The sequence below is a fragment of the Ceratotherium simum genome, chromosome 26, assembly GCF_057802395.1.
Source record: "Ceratotherium simum simum isolate JZ-2026a chromosome 26, ASM5780239v1, whole genome shotgun sequence".
In the NCBI taxonomy this organism is placed as follows: domain Eukaryota; kingdom Metazoa; phylum Chordata; class Mammalia; order Perissodactyla; family Rhinocerotidae; genus Ceratotherium; species Ceratotherium simum.
The window spans coordinates 23595728-23615859 of NC_141925.1; the positions used below are offsets into that span (position 1 = coordinate 23595728).

The 20132-nt window shown below is 53.9% G+C and overlaps 1 protein-coding gene across 7 annotated transcripts in view; it reads left to right on the top strand.

The window, feature by feature from the left end:
* KATNIP (katanin interacting protein) overlaps positions 1-20132 on the top strand; it is a 191521-nt gene that overhangs the window by 162036 nt on the left and 9353 nt on the right. For all 7 annotated transcript variants that reach the window (XM_014794589.2, XM_087417181.1, XM_087417184.1 and 4 more), the window contains 6 exons: positions 1133-1211; positions 7589-7766; positions 12140-12305; positions 15506-15663; positions 17781-17845; positions 19103-19213. In XM_014794589.2, the coding sequence (XP_014650075.1) occupies positions 1133-1211; positions 7589-7766; positions 12140-12305; positions 15506-15663; positions 17781-17845; positions 19103-19213 (757 nt within the window). The remainder of the gene's footprint in view (positions 1-1132; positions 1212-7588; positions 7767-12139; positions 12306-15505; positions 15664-17780; positions 17846-19102; positions 19214-20132) is intronic.

The following is a 20132-nucleotide window of genomic DNA, read 5'->3' on the forward strand; positions in this document are numbered from 1 at the left end:
CCATGGCCTCCAGGTGGGAGTTGACCTTGAGGCTTTCATTTGCCCAGCGTTTTCCACATGATGAAGTCCCTCCTAAGGGACTCTGGTCAGATCCAGCCCTGTGAGGGGCAGGGAGGGATCGCTCTCTCCGTCTTGGGGACGAGGAACCTGAGCTCAGGGAGGCCAGTGTCATGGTCAGGGTCGCACCCCTAGTGAGGGGCAGGATGAAGCTGTAACCTGCTCATCTGGGTGTCCAGGTTAGTGCATCCACCAGGGGCGTCCCAGGAGGCTCAGGGAGGACAGGGTGCCAGGGAGGGTGAGACAAGGCACATGGGCGCAAGGGCAGCACCATGTTCCCTGATGGCCCGAGGCTGCCCAGCAGCCGGGGTACTTCTGGCAGGCCACCGTCCTCCCCCTTCTCCCCATAGCTGGGCAGGGGCCTGGAGAGGCTGTCCCTAGGGGCTGGGCCATGGGGTTCATCAGGTCATCACTGGGACTGAAACACCATCCCCACCAAGACTCTAGGATCCGGACAAGTGACTTCACTTCTTTCTGCATCTCAGCTCTCCTATCTGTAAAGGCACTTGGACCCCACCTTACGGTGCAGAGATCTAATGAGCAAAGTTTACACGTGAGACCCGAGGAGCAGGGGGTGGCAGCCCACTCTGACTGTCTGTAGACCAAGTGTTCTTTATCCTGGCTACCGTGGGAATCACCGGGGGAAGCTTTAAAATGCAGATTCCCAGGCCCCCGGGTTGAGAATCACTCTCTGTGGTTTGAGTTCTCCCTTCCTCCCTCTTTTTTCTCTCCCTCCTTCCCTCTCTCTCCCTTCCCTTCCTTCCTTCCTCCTGCTCACTAGATAAACGTGTATTGGGTCCTTCCCTGTTCCGGAAAATCAGATCTTAGCTGGTAGTGTCAACTCCTGCCCTACCAATGGGAGCTGCTGGCAAGGACTCAGACTCACGTAGATTTCTGGGCCTGCCGATATCACCAGTCACAAGGCCTCCACAAGGACGGGAAACACAAGGAAAGACACAGGGCTTCCCTGGGCACAGGCTGGCAGCAGGAGCTAGAAACACGGCCAGCCAGCTGTGTGGGTATACCGACCAACATCACCCCCTCTCCCTCTGCTTCTCCCCCAACCTGTGTCCAGGTCCCGGAGCTAGAGCTGCCACCCAGTCCCCCTGTCCCCGACGTCACCACTCCAGAGCCGGGCATCTACCATGGGATCTGTGAGTACCTCTCCTGGGGCAGTGTCAGTGGAAGGAGGACCTTCAGGGGTCGGGGGAAGTCGTGGCCACTGGGACAGGGTTTCCTTGGACAGTCGGGCAGGTTGTACACTGCACAGAGAGGCCAGGTCATGGGGTGAGTGGCAGCTGAAACCAGCCCGTGCTCGGCCACCAGCCCTGGCAGGGCTGCATTACTTCCGAGCAGGGACCCCTCTGCCGTTTGCCCTCCCGGAGGGGCACATGTACGCGCAGACGCCTCATGTGTTAGCTATGGCCCTGACCCGGGAGGCTGCCGCTGGAGCCCGGGAAGTGTAGAACAAGAAGACACAGGAGCCAGAAGAGACCTGAGGCGTCTGTCAGCCCAGTGGTTCGAGCTGTCCCTTCAGACTGGACCGCAGAACAGACCATGAGCAAAGAAACCTGCGTCCTCCCTGCTCCAGGTGGGGCAGGGCGGAGGAGTACCGGCCAGGGTGCCAGGTCTTCTGAGAAGTCAGAAAGGCAGATTTTTATGTGAAATCTCCAGATTTTGATGACTAATTTTGTAATATTTTAAAACACCACATGAGCCAAAACAAAACACGTGTATTCGCCCAGCTGGCTGCCAGTTTATGGCCTCTGAGCAGATCCCATCTGGGTGTCACTGTGTCTTGTCTTCTCTTTTCCTGTTTTCCCTTCCAGCCAGTTCCTCTCTTAGTCCGTGCATGTGCCCGCCAGCACCTGTGCGCGCGTCCTGGGGAATCTCCAGGCCCGAGGTCACGCTGACTGTGATCTCCTCCCTCCCGTTCCCTGTTAACAAGGGTCTGTCGCTCACTTGCTCCTGGCAGCCTCACCTCCTGCTCTTTCTTGCCCCCTGTGCATGTCATCCGCTTCCAGTTACCTTCTGACAACAAGGGATGTGCCGCGCTGTCACGTCCCTCTCCCCGTCTTCCCGCCATCGTCCCCAGAAGGAAGCCTGAACGTCCCAGTTCAGCCTCATCCTTGCTCCTCTCCCCACACCACCTCCTGCGCCACCTGCAGGCTTCTCTGCCAGCCACACCCGCGGCCTGGTGTGCCCTCCCTCCATCCCTGCCTGTGAAGGGATGGCACTGGTCCCTGATTGGGTTCCCAGGAAGCAGCCTCTGAGAAGGCGTGCTCTTGGGGGAGGGCAGGAGGCAGGCCTGGAGGAGGGAGAAGCTGGGCCTCGTGCAGTCGCATCAAGGCCTCCGCCAGCTCCGCAGGGAGCTCTGGGGCTGTGCCGCCCCGTGGAGTTGTCCTGAGTTGAGTGAGGAGGCCAGGCCTTTATAGGCCTGTCTCGACATGTCCCTGGATACGGGCTGCCCCTGGGGAGGAGCATCGCCAAGGGCAGTCACAAGTGGGGACTCAGCTGTGAGCTGTGAGCACTCCCAGGCCAGGAGGAATGAGTCTTTCAGTCCTGGGGTGGGAGGTGGGATCTGGGCAGTGCCCCACAGCATCCTCCTCCCTAGGAAGCCTTCCCTGTTGTGCCCGGTGAGAATTCCTCTCTCCCTCACTCACTCCACAGAGACAAGTTATCGCTCAGAAAAGAGCAAGATGCCTTCCTTTGAATCCTCACAACCCCTTATATTCTAGGACACTCTGTCAATCACTTCAGTGCAACAGAAAATTTTAAAAACCAACTTAATGTAAGCCAGTGCCTGGTTTAGGGCTCGGTCTCGTCTACCATTCAGGTGCTGTGCGGGGACTTTCCCTGCCTTATCTCACTGAATACTCTCAGCTCTTATTCTCTCCGTTTTCCAGATTAGATTAGGAAACAGGCTCAGAGAGATTGACTAACCTGCCCAAGGTCACACAGCTAGTACAGGAGCCGAGAATGGAACCACGCATGTCTGAATTTAGAGCCCCTCTCCTCACCACACTGCCTTAGGGCTCTCTCTAAGAGGCTGCCTCCCATCAGAGGTGTTTGTGAAGAGTCAGCATCCTGCACGGAGCTGTGAGGTCCTGGGAGACAGCAGTCATTTCTTGTTCAGTCTGGCCTCCCCTATATTGGTCAGGATTTATGTGTGTGTGTGTGTGTGTGTGAACAATGGAAATTGAATTCAAACTGAGTTAAGTGAAAAAGGGAATTGGTTGGCTTATGCAACTAGAAAGGTCAGGAGTTGCTGGTTTCCCAGACAGCTGGATCCAGGTGTGCACATGACGTTGTCAGGCCGCGGGGTCTCCCTCCGTCTCTCTGCCCTGTTTCGTGCTCTCTCGCGCTTCTCCCCTTCAGACTGTCCACCTGAGAGCTCCTGGAAGCTCTGGGTTTACATCCACCTCCTGCCTGGCAATCCGAGATAAAAGAGAACTTCTGTATCCCAGTGAGTCCGACAGTCCTCCCAGAATTGAGTCTCTTCAGCCTGGGTCATGTGCCCGTCCTTAAACCAGTTGCTGTGGCTCACCGTGGCAGGGAGGGAGTGGGGGTGTGAGATGGAAAACACGGAGTAGCCAGCCTGGGTCAGAGGCCACCGCTGGAGCCAAGGGTGAGGGGTCAGCCCCCAAACAGTGTTCCGGAGGAGGTCAGAGTGCCGTAACCAGAAGGAAGGATGGAAGGCTGGCCAGAAGCAGCCACTGTCCCCTTCATCTGATGATTTCCCCAAAGACGCCGTCTGCAAATGTCTTTCCCACTGAACCGGCTTCTGACCTTTCTCAGAAATGTTATTTCAGTGCCTTTGGGAGTATTTCCCTGGAGTAGAGCTCAGAGACCTTTTTGCTGCTAGAAAAGTATAATTTCTATGCTTCTCTAGTCAGTAGGAAGGCAGAAGAACCTTCTGGCCGAGCACCCTCTGCATGTCTTGAAGCCTTGGATTCCTGGATCTCTCTTCGCTGAACCTTTGGCTTTTCCCTCACTGTATCCAAGATCCTAGACCCACTTTACCAGTCTGTGCAAATGGAGAGAGCTTTGAAAAAGTGACCCAGGGGATGCGGTGGGGTTGGTAAATAAGGCCAGTCCTATTAATGTTTTGAAAGGGGATATATGACTTGCTAATTTGCAGATGACACTAATTTTGGAAGTTTTGCAAATATCAGCAGTGATGAATAGGAAAGGAGCTGAGAGAGTTTGAAACATGGGAGAGAAATAACAAAATTAATTTCCATTTATATAAATACTAATTGATACACCAGAGCAAAATGAATATGGAACGTGGATATTAGCTCAAAAAGGAGAGTAATTGTTTTCAGAGCAGCCCCAAATTAGATGGCATCCCAGTGCATCTTGCCAGGCAAACAAAGGATGGCACAGGCTTGGGAGAGGCTGGGGTGCTGTCTCTTGTTTTCCCAGGGGGAGGTGGTATTACTCGCTCATGGTGATCCCTCTCACCCAGATCTTCTCCCTCCTCTGCCCCCAGGCCTTCTCTCCATCTCAGCAGTGGTACCCACAGCCACTCTGCCACTGGGGCAAAACGTCTTCTCTTTCCCTTATTCCATACAGGCCACTGAGGATCCTGGCGGTGCTGTCTCCAAAGCAGATCCTGACTCTGTCCACTTCTCCCCCATTTTCACTGCTACCACCCTTGTCCAGGCCCTCAGTATTGCAACAGCCTCCTCCCTCATCTGCCACCAGAGTCCAGCCCGAGTGTGCTTTCCAAGATGCAGATAAGATCATGTCACTCCCCTGCTTCGAAATCTAACCGTCCGTAGCTCCCCACGGCAGAGAAGAAACTCCAGACCTCATGACGTGATCTAGCCCCTGCCCAACCCTCTGAGCTCATTTTCCTCCACCTTCTCCCTCCATCACTTGGTTCCAACCACAGGTCAAATTTGTTCCCAGCCCGGGGCCTTTGCCCTTACTGTCCTCTCAGCCTAGAATGTTCTTCTTCCAGAAATGCTGAAGAACGGTGGCCTCCTTCTCATCAGCCAGGTCTCAGCTCCAATTCACCTCCTCAGAGAGGCCCCCCTGCAGCCCTTACTCCTGCTCGGTCCCCGCCTATCCCGTCTGTTTTATTTTTTTGGTGGTATTCATGACTGTGGAGCCATCGTGTTTATTCGTTATATGTTCACTGTTTGTCTTACTACAATAGAAGCTCCTAGAGTTCAGGGGTTTTGCTGTGTGTTTACCCCTATCTCCAGTGCCCAGAACAGGGCTTGGTACATAGTGGGTGACCAATTAATATTTGTCTACCATTGACTATGAATTTGGTGAAACTCAGTGGTTTCATTTTGGTTCCTTTAGCTGCAGGTATCTGCTGACCACCTACTCTTCAACCCATCATTTATTTAAAAAAAGGGCCGGCCCCGTGGCTTAGCGGTTAAGTGTGCGCACTCTGCTCCTGGTGGCCCAGGTTTGGATCCCGGGCGCGCACCGATGCACCACTTGTCTGGCCATGCTGAGGTGGCGTCCCACATACAGCAACTAGAAGGATGTGCAACTATGACGTACAACTATCTACTGAGGCTTTGGGGAGAAAAAGGGGAAAAGAGGAGGAGGATTGGCAATAGATGTTAGCTCAGGGCCAGTCTTCCTCAGCAAAAAGAGGAGGATTGGCATGGATGTTAGCTCAGGGCTGATCTTCCCCACAAAAAAAAAAAAAAAACTTTGACCATCTGTTTTTCAGGCACTGTTCTAGGCTCTGGGGATACAGCAGAGAACACAGCTCACAGTGTCCCTGCCCTCAGTGAGTTTCCATCTTAGTGGGGAAGATGATGAAAACAAATAAGCAAATGAGCATAGAACACGTTGTCAGGTGGTAATAAGTGTTATGACAAAAAATGAAGCAGAATAAGTGTTTAGAAAATGATGGGGGTGCTATTTGAGCTTGGTTGGTTAGGGAAGGCCTCTCTGAGCACAGACTCATGATGAGAAGGAGCGTAGCAGTTAGCTTTTACTGCTGAACAAATCAACCCAAAATTTAGTGGCTTAACGACCACCATTTATTTGTGATTGGCTCATAATTTCAGTGGCTTGGCTGAGCAGTTCTCACCTGAGCCGGCTTGGCAGGCCTATCCTGGGCCTGCTCGTGTGTCTGGTCAGCTGGCAGATGGGCTGGCAGCTGAGTGTTCTAGGATGTCTTCACCCGCACGTGGGGAGATGATGGGGCGTGGGAGAAGAAGCCAAGCTTCAGGGAGGTTGCATGGCATGGCCTCACTTCCTAGCCACAGGGACGTCCCGTGACCTCCCTGGGCTTGCACCCCCTCCTCTGAGCTGAAATGGGTGGGGCTACACGACATCCAGGCTTCCTCCTCTCAGCACCCCAGGGCTGACATTCTGTGAAAGTTGTAAAGATTGTGAATCTTTCAACACAGCCACCCAAAAGGGTGATAAAATTGGCTCCAAATTCTGCGCGGGTAGAAGAGTTCACTGGGCTTGGTCCTGCTCGAGTGGGAAACCATGAAGGAGAGAGACGTTCCAGCCAAATGTCTGATGGGGCCTGACGAGCAGATTCATGCAGTTTCTGGGCAAATGGATGACTCACCTGGGCTGTTTTGCCCCAGGACCACAGAAGATCACTTCTCAGTGGTCTCTGATGGAGCAGGGGCGGGGCAGGGGCAAAAAGATGGAGGTGCCACCATAGGTCACTTCCTCTACCCTGAATCCACGTGAATCCTCACAATAGTGGCCAATTTGCACAAAATGTCCATTTGTGATGTTGTGGCGTCCTGACGTAACTGCCTCCGTTAGTTACTTGTTTCATCTTTCCATCTGCACTGAGCTCCTACCATGTGCCAGGCACTGTGCCAGCCTTTGGGGACAGGATGGTCTAACAAAACAGATGAGGTTTCTGCCCTCAGGGAGTTAACTGTCTGGCAGGACGGACGGTTATTTACCAAATGATCACAGGATCACAGTGGGGACCCGGGCATGGAAGGCGAGGTTCATGGCAGGCTATGAATGGAGGTCTGATGTGGTCCAAGAAGGCAGGAAGGCTTCTCTCAGGAAGTGAGCTGGGATCTGAAGGATGAGCACAAGTTAACCAGGCCATGTGAGTGCCAGAGAGCGAGAACAGCATGTGCAAAGGCCCTGTAATGGGAGAGAGGAATGTAAATATGAGTGACCAAAAGATAATCTGAGTGGAGCTGGGGATGAGCTGAGAGAAATAGGTAGAAGCCAGATGGGTAAGACCTGTTGGCCAAGCAGCACTGAAAGCCACACTAGGGTGGTAAGCATGGGGTGAGGAGACATGATGGGTAAGCGGAGAAAGGATCCAGGGCTGTGTGCAGGTTTAAACGACACTGGTGTGTTCATCCTACAGACATCAGCAGTGTCCCCAGCCCAAGGGCCACCAAGAGGAAACGTGCAGAGCCCACCCTGAGGGCACTTTCCTTTGAGTCTGGCTTTTCAAGTTGGTAAAATGCAGAGGCTGACGGTCATTCCTCTTCCCGCCTCCATCTCAGGTTCCTCCTCTGGAACCTCTGCGGTTCACGGGCTGCTGGTCTTCCTGTTGCAGGCCTCCAGCTGAACTTCACTGCCTCCTGGGGAGACCTGCACTACCTGGGGCTCACGGGCCTGGAAGTGGTGGGCAAGGACGGCCAGGCACTGCCCATCCACCTGCACCAGATCTCCGCCTCCCCCAGAGACTTAAATGACCTCCCCGAGTACAGCGATGACTCCCGGACCCTGGACAAGTAAGTGTTTGTCAGCAGCTGCCTCTCAGGACAGCAGGGGCTCGAGGACCTGTTCTGCATCTTAAGACTTCAGACTCAAATATCAAATAGCATCTCCCATTCCCCCTTCTCCCAGCCACCCCGTGAGGTCTGTGGTCTTCCCATCTTATAGGCAAGGGAAATTGAGGCTCAGGAGAGGAAGGGTGACCCTCCCAGAGCCACACAGCTGGGGGTGGGAGACAGGATTCGAAACCAGGTTCTCCTGCTTCCAGACGTGGTTGTGCTTTGTTTTCTCCACATGCTTCACGTAGGGCCTTGAACACAGTGGCTGCTCGGTAAGCCTTTGCGGTGACGGCTCTGTGTTTAAGCCTGAGGGACCGCATCTCTCAGGGCTGAAGGCTTTCTCCTCCTTGAGGTCGGAGGTGATTGCCGAGAAGTCTCTGCAGGTGGCTGGGGCTGCACTGTCCTCTGCGTTTGTCGGATTTCATAAGCCCGGGTGGAGTCAAGTCAGTAAGTGGACCAGCCCGAGATATAGCATCGATCCCACACTCTGCAGATGGGCGCTCGGCCCCGCTGCTCAAGACAGCTGTTGGGCCTAGGCCCTGCCTGGTGGTGTGAACAAGAGGAGTCTAGGGGAGTCAGAGGGATGAGAGTTCAAATCCCAGCTCTGCCCCTTGCCAGCTAGTAAGTAAGTTTCTTAACGTCTCCAATAATAATAGTAATGAAAATAATAACTAAAATTAGAGCTGCCAGTTTTTCAGCACTTATTAAATGCCAGATGCTGGGCTATGTTAAACAGATTACAGATATTCATCCATTGAAACGTTCAACAGCCCTAAGAGGCCCCCACTTTACAGGTGAGGAAACTGAGGTAGAGAGAGGTTAAGAACTAGCCAGAGGTCACCCAGACTGGTTGAGTGGCAGAACCGTGATTGGAATGCAGGCCCACAGGAGATCAGCATCCATGCACTTAACCACTAAGTTAGATTGTCTTCCCCTGCCTCAGTCTCCTTATCAGTAGAAGGGGGACAATAAATCCCATGGCTGGGGGCAGGAAGGGGATTGTCACATCACAGCTGTACCCGCTGCCTGGCCCAGAGCACTTGTGGGGTCAGTGGTTGACTCCTCCCTGCTCTCCTGTAAGGCGCCCCTCCCCCGCAGCCGTCAGGCCCTGCGGTCATTGCCGCTCACGGCCACTCTGCGCTCCGAGCCGTGGCCGGTCCCACTCCTGCACACTTATTCCTGGGGCCCAGAACCCAGCTACTGGCTGCGAAAGAGATCAGCTCGTGCCGCCTGGCGTGTTCATCCAAACCCCCACAGCTGCCTCTCCGCCCAGGTTATGTCATGGCAAATCCTGAGCCTGGTGGCACTCCATCTCTGCATATTTGAGTGTATACTCTAAACAATGAGACTCTAAAAAGAAAACATAATCTCGGTACCACTATTACAACCAAAAAAATTAATGCTGATTCCTTAAATGACTGGATGCCCAGCCTGTTCCTGTTTCCCTGCCAGCCCCCCACCCCTTTTTAAACAGTTTGTTCCTTGACTTGAGATCCAGATAAAGTCCATACGTTGTGATTGGTTGATATGTCTCTTAAGCTTCCTGTAATCTCTAGATTCCCTTCCATCGTTTTTTTGTTTTTTCTTGTAAATTATCTGTGGAAGAAACCAGGTTTTTCCCTGAAGAGTCTGGATCTTACTAGTTGCCTCTCTATGGTGTTATTTAACCTGTTCCTCAGGCCCCTGTATTTCTTGCAAACTGTTCACTGGATCTAGAGGCGTGATCAGATGGAGGTTTGACCGTTAGGACAAGATATGACTGCTGGGGCGTGGATGTCACTGTGTATTCCCTTCAGGATGTATAAAATGTCTGGTTATCAGGCTTTTGGTGATGTTGGCGGCAAATGATGCTCAGTGGCTAGATCCATTAATTTATTAGGGGTTGCAAAATGGTGATACACTGATCCTATCATTCTTTTTTCCAACAATAAAGAGAAAATTTCACTCGATTATTTGGTTACTCTAAGGTACAATTCAAACAGGAAAGGCAGTCTAGATGCTGATTCTTTTCCTTTATTTTTCAGTTTTCAAAATTAATTGTTTCTCTAGCATCCTTTAAGATATTTATTTGTTTTTGACTATCATAAACTTATGGATTGAAACATACTGTGTTTGAAGAGTTTCAACGTATTGCAGTTTTTATCCTATTGATGCTCAAATTGTCCCCCTCAGATACTGGGAGCTTCCGAATCCTTTTTTTTTTTTTGGTGAGGAAGATTGGCCCTGAACTAACGTCTGTCCCCAGTCTTCCTCTTTTTTGCTTGAGGAAGATTCGCCCTGAGCTAACATCTATGCCAGTCTTCCTCTATTTTGTATGTGGGTCACCACCACAGCATGGCTTGAGGAGTGGTGTAGGTCCACACCCAGGATCTGAACCCGCGAACCTGGGGCCACTGAACTTAGCGCGCTGAACTTAACCACTACACCACCGGGCCAGCAGCCCGAATCCTTTTTTAAATAGTCGTCTTTGGCAGCTTCCCTGCTTTCTGATATGACAAGATATTCCAGGCTCATCTTGTATATTTCTCATCCCAGTCGTGGAATCAGCCATTTCTCCAAGAAGCCCTGGTTCCTTCTAGTGGGAAATGGTGTTTAGAGACCATAATATAGCCACAAGGGATGCTCATTGCTACTGGGTCGGTCGTCGTTTCTAGGCTTTCCTGTGGACAGAGCTAGAAAATATCACCTTGGTATTCTTGAGGGGGGTCTGTAGGGACCTCCCTTCACCATCGGCTGTAAACACTTCAACAATTCTCTCCACTCTCAGAATTGGGCAACAGTTTTGCTATGGAGGCAGCCCCAGTACTAGGACAGAGAGGTAATTGCTTTTGGCAGAAAATAGAAGATTCTCTAGTGGTAGCCCCCAGCTTAATTCCACGAACACCCCTGTGTTAAATTGCTGAATTTCCTCAGTTTCAAGGTGCCAGCAATTGTAAGACACACCATCCATCAATTTAATAACAGCCTTTTAGAGGAAAAAAGAAACATTACCTCCTTGGATGAACACTTAGATTGTAAGATTTATTTCAAATCCAAAACTTTAAAATGTAAAAGGAAAAAATAAAGTTTATTTTAAAATCTAGGAAACGTGGCAGTAGCCTGAGTTTCTCCCAGTGCAGCAGCTTCAAAGTCACCAGGGAATGGGAGCGAGAGGGGAGGGGTTGCCCAAGTGGCTGAGGGTTGGGCCCTTGTCCCCGGGGCAAGGCCTCTCAGTGGCAGTGCCAGACACACGGGCCAGAGCCTCGAGGATAGGTCTGGGGTGTGGGCAGAGGCAGGCTGAGCAGTCCAGGGCAGCCTGTGGCAGGATGGTCTGGGACAAACACAGGCAGAGTTGAGGGGATGAGGCAGGATGTCTGAGCAGGAGAGCCAGAAACTGGCCAGGGTGGGCGTGCAGCGTGGGCAAGGTGACAGGTTCATTCAGAAGGGCGGCCGAGAAGAACACCAGGGTGCTGGGGGCTCCCTCCCAATGGTGCGGGCTGCACCAGGAGACCCACGCTGTGTGGTTACAGGCCAGGCCAGCTCCCCCAACAGGCACCTGCCCCTTCTTGTACTTGTCCCCCGCCAGGAGCTGCCAAGTTCACCCGGGGGGCTCTTCTCTCTCTCCCCCAGCATGAGAAAGAAGAGAGAGAATTCTTTCAAAATGTACCATCAAGTCAATACAGCATTTTACAGAAAGTTTGGAAAGTAGAGAAAAATAGTCACCTCCCATATCCTCTGACACAAATGTGGTTTTTACTTTTGCATAATCGCTCTGCTCCCTGTCCTCATTTGATAGCATTGAATCAGTGCCCCTGCCACCCCATAGCCTGCCTTTTCCTTGTCACTGCGTCTTCCTTGGGATTATCATTTTCACAACTGTACACATTTACTTAACCTTTTCCCTATTTTGAGGCCTTTTAGGTTATCCTTCTTTCTTTCTTTTTTTGCTAATATAAGTAACGAATATCTTTGTGCAGATAGCCTTTCCAACATGTTGAATAAATTTTCCTTAGGGGGAAAAAATTCCAGAAATGGGATCGCTGGGTTAAAGGGTCCTGAAAAATGGCACATTTTCCCCTTTTTTTTAAACCTTGTTGATTTCTTCACCGCACCTTTAACAGCATAGACTGTTATTTTTTCTCGTATTTTCTTATTTTGTCTAAGTTCACAGATGAGAGATGGCCCCTCGCTGTCGCTCTCATTAGTCTCGCCTCCCTGGATGCTCCTGATCCAGCCAGGCTCGTGCAGGCAGGGCCGCGGCGGGGAGATGAGTGGGGGCGGACCCTGTGCTGTCATTTCTCCCGAAGGACTGGGCCACCCCCATCTCACTGCTCCTTCCCCGCTGCGTGCAGGTTAATCGACGGCGCCAACATCACGACGGAGGATGAGCACATGTGGCTGATCCCCTTCTTGCCGGGGCTGGACCACGTGGTCACGATCTGCTTTGACAGAGCCGAAAACATCGCAGGCCTGCGCTTCTGGAACTATAACAAATCTCCCGAGGACACCTATCGAGGGGTAAGCCAGGGAACAGTGGCCCCGCTCAGTCCCCTGTCAGGGAGACGGCACCTTGATGAATGGCTGGCATGGCTGCCGGAGAGGAGCATAAATCCTCCAGAACTTTCCAAATGGAGCTGGGGGGCTACAGCCAGGGAGAGAGTGCGCTGCTGTTCCCTTCTGCAAACAGCAAATGCAGACTAAAGAGCAGGGCAGACTTGGGAAACCACGGCACCTTGTTCCTTCTGGGGGCTCAGGGGTCCTGAGCAGGCCCAGCCCCCAACTCAGAGTGGTCAGTTGTGGTCCTGTTCTTGGAGCACTTTGGGGGCCTGGCCCTGGGCTGAGGGCTTCACATGCATTTTGTCATTTCACTGGACTCTGGTCCCAGCCTCTGGGGTAGGTATTATTACCCCCATCTTTCAGGGTATTAAAAACTGAGGTTCAGAAAGGTCCAGTCACTGCTCCAAGGTCACAGAGCTGGAGCCCCACCCACGTCTGCTGGGCTTGGAGTCCACACTCTAATTTCCACGTTGTGCTCTTCTTCTGCTGGGTGTGAAAAAGCGGGGGCCTCTTTTGCATCAGAGTGCCCCTTTCCTTGGGCTTTCCTGTCCTCACATGACTGCGAAGTGTGAAACATCTGTCCCCTCCCACTACGTAGAAGGGATGATGATAAGGTCGTCTGAAGCACAGCGGTGCAGTTAGGGCCCTAAGACACAGGGCCCTGCATCTGAATCTCAGCTCTGACCCTAACCAGTTGCGTGACCTTGGCAAGTGGCCTGCTTTCCCTGGGCCTCAGTTTCCTCATCTGTAAAATGAGGAGGAGGAGGATGCCTGCCTCGGGAGGGTGGTCTTACCCTCTGCCACACGAAGTTGACAAAGCCAGACTTGGCCTTGGGACATGTGAGCCCCCGTCTGGGCACCCTTCATACATGCCAGAATCCTTCTGTGGGGCCTGTGGGGCCATCAGAACCGTGGTGGGTACCTTGGCGGAGTCGCAGCCCCCAGCACCCCAGGCCCCCTCCTCCGGAGCACCAGCTTCTCTGAGTGCGGTTCACAAACCCTCCCCAGGCTGCCCTGGTGTCTTTGTAAGTTGCTCTCAGTTTCAGCAGGTTTAAGAAGTCAGATATATTGGCGTTAAAAAAACATTTCTTCTGCCTCAGCTCATGCCTCCGGGCTTTTACATTCCCTTGAGCCAATCAGTCTTTCCAGTTGAGCTTCCATGACCTGGATTAACTGCCTGGATACGTTGGGCTCAGAGCCCCTGCTTCCCAGGTCCACCCCCACCAGCCTCGGTGCCAGTGACGATGGCCACCGTGGGATGAGGGAGATGGGGAGAGGGGCTCCACCTGAGAGGGCAGATCCCAGGGGGCAGTGTGATGGAAACTATGGCCCCTCCCCAGGAAGACGCATCGCGTGCCTACCCCGCAAGGCCCTGTTGGGCACCGTGGGGCCCCTGGCATGTGGTTAGAGCCAGGCCTTACACTCTAGGAGACGGGGCTTCAAATCCCTCCAGTGTGTCCTTGGGCAAATTGCTTAGCCTTTCTGAACTCCAGTTTCCTTAGCTACAAGATGGAGGTGATAATAGAAGCGCCCTCCGGGGGAATGAACAGAGGCCTGGGGTAGTCAAGGATGCTTCCTGGAGGAAGTGGTGGCGCTGACGAGGGACAAGGACTTCCTGGGCCTCTGCTTTGCTCTGTTGCCAGCTTCCCTTCAGTTGGCTTTCTCCACAGGGCAAACCTGGCAGCTGTAGGCTTACATCCTGCGTGCCCCAAAGTGGAAAAGAACTCCTCTTTCAAGGCGAGCCCGCAGAACCCAGGAGTCATGCTGATTGTTCTGGTCGAGTTCCATGACCCTGAACCAGTCACACGGCCCGTGGGTTACAGTTGTCAGTTTGGTCCGGCCTGGGTCACAGGTCCAGCCCTGGGGCTGGGCTAGGAATTCACCTAGGGGAACAGAGTGAAGATGTAGGGACAAGCTTTAGGTCCCCATATCCAGTCGTGCCTGAAGCCAGTCACCCTGCACTGTTAGGTTTATGTGTCCTGTGACTAACCGACTGACACAGAGGGGCTCCCTAAATGCTGCAGGAATGAAGGCCCCGGGGCCACATTAGTTGTCCATGAGACCCAAGGCAAGGCCCGTCTCTTTCTGCACAGAGAAGCCCCCTGCATCGCCCAGAGCTGATAGCCCACTTGGTTAGCCCCAGTCAGCAGCTGGGCCCGTGTTGCTACCACAAAGATGGGGTAAGGTGCGAGGAACCCTGATTCCAGAACATGTAGTCGGAGAGAGGGTGCTGGCTCGTCAGAGCCCCTCCCTGCTCCCCTACCCCTGCCCAGGGAGACAGAGCTGAGCTAACTCAGACCTGCCATTAAGGCTTTGAGATGTACTGGTAGGTCCTGGCCATCCGGCTGGTGAAATCTGGCCTAGAACAGGGGGACATGCTGGCCCAAATCCCGCTGATTCAGCAAGCTCTTGGTAAGCACGTGCTGTGTGCCAGCCCTGAGGCCCATACAGCGACGGTCCAGCTGGGGTACCTGTCACCAAGGGAGACCCAGAAACCACTGAGGACACTGCTAGGGAGTCCATGCCCTAAAAGGATGAGCTAAGGGCTATGAGAAGGAAAATCAGGAAGGGGCTCATTCTGTCCTGGAGGAAAGTGCTAGGAGAGGTGGTGATGTGTGATCCGGGGTCTGAAGAAGGATCAGGACAGGCTAACACTTACCGAGTGCGTAGTCTGTGCCAGGCACTGTTCTGTTCTAGATACTTTATATAAGTCAACTCATCATTGAGCCCATTTAACAGATGAGGAAACTGAGGCTTAGGGAGCTTAAGTAACTTGCACAACCACTAATGGTGGATGTCAGAGCAGCTGAGTCCATGCCCTTGACCACCATGTCATACCACCGCAGGCCCCTGCTGCTGAGTGGACCAGAGAGTGTCTGTGTGTCCACTGTGGCAGGGCCTCACCTGCCTTGTCCCCTGCTTTCTGCCCAGCGGCCAGCAGAGCGCCTGACACAGAGTAGGGATGACCCTGGAAAGTGGGCCGGGCCAGGTGGTTCCGGTCTGGGAGAAAGGCCAGACCAAGCTCTCTCCCAAGCATGGGGGCCCTGTGAAGGCTCTCCGTCGTAAATGCCAGCTGCCAGCAGCACCGGCCATGTCAGCACACATGGCTCTCCTCCACGCTGGCTCCTTTCCTCAGGCATATTTTTTCTTTTGTTTGCTAGGCCAAAATCGTCCACGTCTCCCTAGACGGCTTGTGCATCTCCCCTCCAGAGGGCTTCCTCATCCGGAAGGGGCCGGGCAACTGCCACTTTGATTTTGCTCAAGAAATCCTCTTTGTGGACTACCTCCAGGCTCGCCTGCCGCCCCAGCCGTCCCAGAGGTGAGGGGGCGCCATGAACGACCCTCCCCGCCCGCGGGCGCCGGCTTTGCGCGGTGCTCTGAAGTGTACACCGAAAGGGTTTTGAAATGATGATCAAACGCACTGCTTTTCAACTTGGCCGTTTTCAAGCTCAGTGGAGCCTCTCCGGAAGCCTGGGGGATGTACCCACCTTGTCTGGGGATGTTTGGGTTTCTCACAGTCTGGAGTGCTTGAGATTTTAAATGCTTCGTTGTGCTTCCTGCTGGGAAAAGAGGCTCTGGCCTGCCTTGATTCCAGAAATGCCTGCCAGCCGATTCGGGGAAGGCCTTCCTTCTCTGGTTTCTATGTTCCTGATTTAGAAAGATTCAAAGAGACAAATAGAGCCTCGCGTTTCGTGGATTCACTGGGATTTCTCGGCCCCAGTCTCCGCTGCATTAAGTTCATAACAATTTGTAAATGCCACGTTAAGTTTACTCATTTAAACCCCCGATGTCCAAACGCCAGAGGCCAAGCTCTCGAAACAAAATGAGTTTCCCTCCACTGACTGGGATCGCTTCTCGGGCCAGTCATGGGAACAGTCACTTAATTATAACATTGCCCTTGAAATTGAAGGGAACCAGGCCGGAGCAGGAGGGCACTGGCTGTGGACCAGAGAGAGCAGCCCCGTGGGGAGGAGTGTGGAGGGGAGCTCTCCTCCCAGTGCTCCCTGGTGCCAGATGCCTTGTATTCACCCTTCAGGGAATCCTTCCACCTGCCTTTGGAAGTAGGGATTATTATGCCCATTTTGGAGATGTGGGAACCGAGGCCCCGGCTAGTGAAGCCGCTTGCTCAGGATCACGAAGCCAAAGCCTTCAGGGCACCCCCCACCTTCCAGCCTCCTCTCCCTGCCCTCCTCCCATCCCACCCTGCGCTCCAGCCCCTGGCTGTTTTCTGGACAAACACCAACCGCCCAGCCCCTTCCCACCTCAGGGCCTTTGCTCTGGCTGCTCCTGTGCTTGGAAAGCCCAGCTCTGACTCTTCCCACGGCTGCCTCCCTGACCACCCCAGGTAGCCTGCCCTGGCCCAGCACTCCACCCTGTCACCCCATCATGGGTCTTGCTCGGCTCTCAGCAGTGTGGACTTGCCTTATTCATGAAGGGGCAGTGGAGTGGAGTGGTTAGGAGAGTGGACTCTGGAACCAGACAACCTTGGGTCACATCTCAGTTCTGCTACCTAACAGCTGTGTGACCTTGAGCAAGTGACTTCACTTCTCTGTGCTCCCGTTTCCTCATCCACAGCCTAGGGATAGAAGAGTACCCACCTCCTAGGGTTGTTTGGGGGTCACAGAAGAGTCCGTATCGGTGAAGCCCGAGAATGCCCTGTGCCGGCACTGGCGGTGACGGGGCCTCCCCCAGTAGCATGGGCGCTCCCTGCGCAGGGCCCCCCAGGGAACGGGAAACACCACGTCTGCAGTCTGTCGCCTGGGGAGTCACTGGCCAGCGATTCTGGCCTGTTGTGATCTTCTGCTTCTGTTACCGAACCAAACGTGCGTCCCTTCTTGGGAGTTAAATCAAACTGCACCAGTAGTTGTTTCACAGAGTAGAATTTTTATTTGCGGCATGCAGCAAAGGAAAACGGAGACCATAGGGAATAATTTCACAAAGCTATGGCCCCCCGAGCACAGGGAGGTGGGTAGAGAATGAATATTCAAGGAGAAGTTGCGTCGGCGCGTGTGGAGGTGGGCATAAGCTTGCAGGTGCGTGGTTTGAAATCACGCTGCTACATACATCGCATGAGCTAAAAATGGCTGCTGCGCCCCGCCCAGGGGAGGGGAATTTAGGATGTTAGTGAGGGCAGGTTGCTGAGTACAGCTCTCTACCTGTCTGCACAGGTGTCCGTCTTGCGGTTACGGGCTGGGCTGGGCTGGGCTGGTTCACAGCGCCTGGGTCCAGGGCGGCTGTCGCTTAGAGCTTCTTCCTGGATCAGCTGAAAACCGCGTGAGCTCAGGGTCCCATGGTGTCAGATAAAGGAACACCTGCACCTTTCCAGAAGACAAGAGAATTAGGTCAAAGACAAAGGTCCGAGTTGAGGCAGGACAGGAGAAGCGGGTCAGGTGCGTGTCCGCTGACACTCCCTGGTGCTGTTTTGTGTCTCTTCAGGCTGGACGTGAGAAGCCTGGAGCGGGCGAGCATGGACTACGAGGCACCGCTGATGCCGTGTGGCTGTATCCTTCCGCCCCCAGCACACCCCGGGCCCTCGGGGGCCGGGCCGGGGCCCAGGGAGAGGGCGAGGCCCTTGCCGCCGCCTTGCCAGCCCTGAGGCGAGGTCCAGGCCTCAGCTGCTGACCAGGGTTTCAGGCAGGCCCCAGCCGAGGTCGCCGGGGCGCCGTGCAGGGAACCTGAGGAGAGGAGGGGAGGACTCGCAGGCCCTCGGGCAACTGAGTGCTGCTGGGACAGGCCCGGGCAGCAACACCGGGTCAGATCCCGCCCCCTGGCGGGCTGAGGGTGCAGGAGGGGCCCGAGAAGCGGGAATGGACCCGGGACTAGACTGGGGGCTCTCCTGGGAGCTGGGCAGGGAGGGGGTGAGGAGAGAAGGACTAATCGCTCAAATTTACGGGACCCTTGCCGCGGCCGGCACCGTTCGCAGTGGGTTGCCTGTACTAGCTCAGTCCTCACCACAGCCCCATGAGGTGGGCCCGGCTGGCACCCCCATTTCACAGCTAAGGAAACTGAGGCACAGAGGGGCTGAGTAACCTGCCCACGGCCACACAGCTGGGCAGGAGCGGGGCCGGGTTAGCGAACACAGGCAGCCTGGTTCTCCCACTAGCCCATTCTGGAAGGACCGCCTCTGGCTGTGCCATCGCCTGGGAGCCACCCTGCTGCTTCTCAGGCTTCCTGCCCTGCCTGGGGACGCCAGGAGCAAATGGGGACAGGGCTGAGGAAGGGTTGATGCCTGGGTGTGTGTGTTTGACTGAGGTAGCAATGGCGGGTCACCCTGCCACGACCCATCCCTCCTGGTGCTGCCAAGCTCATGCGTTCCCGCTCTTAATCCCTGCACACTTGAAATGGATGGAGGAGGGAACAGGTGCTCTGTTCTTGTCATTCTAAGCCAGGGAAACTGAGGCATGAGATAGCTTGAGGCCTAGTCAACTTCAGCACCATACAATGAGTTTGTGACACAAATCTTTCCCCTGCCAGCTCCCTGGAGGGCACCCTCCCCTCCCCTCCTGTCCTGTCCTGTCTCCCGGAGCAAGGTTTTGAAAGGTTCTTAAAACACACACAGAAATACGCAGTTGAAATTAAAGAAAATCTGATGCCACGTATGTTTTCATAGGCTTCGGTCTTAGTGAGAGGAAAACATGGTTTATTTCTCTCGTTCATCTCTATAAACCAAAACAATAGATATCTGCGTGCTCTCTCTGTCACTGTTTGACTTTGTTCTCGGAGAATTAAGCCTGTGTTTCCTGAATGGCGTGTCCCAGTCATCTTCCAGTTTCAGCTTCTGACCAGCTGGGGTGACCCCTATTACGTCGGTCTCACCGGCCTGGAGCTGTATGACGAGCGCGGAGAGAAAATCCCCCTGTCGGAAAACAGTATCCTTTCTGGGCAGAAGGGGGCTCCGCTCCGACTGCAGGAGCATAGGAGCATCAGGGGAGGGAGCCCTGGATGTAGAGGGAGACGTCCCTGTGGGACCCAGACCCTGGATGAAAAATGCCGGTGGGTTCTGCTGACAGTCAGATGCTGGCCCTCGTGATGGGCACAGCCGTGAGCAGCTCCCAGCCACACCTGCCAGGGCACCCGTGACAGGAGTTCCACAAAACCAGGAGTCCTGTGGTGCAGGGAAGGGGGAGAGGCTACAGCTGCAGCCCCTCCCGGAAAACCACAGGCACTTGGCGTTCTAGGGGCTCTGACAAGGCCTGCAGGGAGCACCCTGTTGCACTGCGTTCAACTCACTGCTTCCTGAATTTATTAACCATGGAGCCCTTTGCTCATGGAATGCCCACACCAAAATGTGCGAACTGTTAGCCCAGTGAGTTCTTAAATATTTTAAATTAGTTGCTAATATTTTTTAAAAATCGGGAGGTTTCATATGAAAACCCTGAGAAATTGGCAGTGTGAGGCCACAGTCAGTGCAGCGACGAAGGCTGGACCGAGTGTCCACTGGCCTTTGAGTTGATCTCAGTCCTCACTCATCATTATCTACTAGGCCCCGAAACACCCTGTTAATATTTACCAAGGGCTCACTCTGTGCCAGGGCCGTTGCAGGGTACCATCTGCCCTCATTGTGCAGGGAGTGCTGTTACCCCATTTTACAGATGAGGAACCGAGACAGAGAGGCTGGGTGACTTGCCCAAGGTCACACTGGCTCCAGAGACCGGGCTCGTGACCACTGAGCTGTCCTGCCTCTCTTCTGTTAACCTGCCTGACCCCTCCGGGCTCTCGATGGTGATCCCTGACCCACTACAGTTAGGGGACTGTCAGAACAGGTCAAACCCCAAAGCCTTCCTGGCA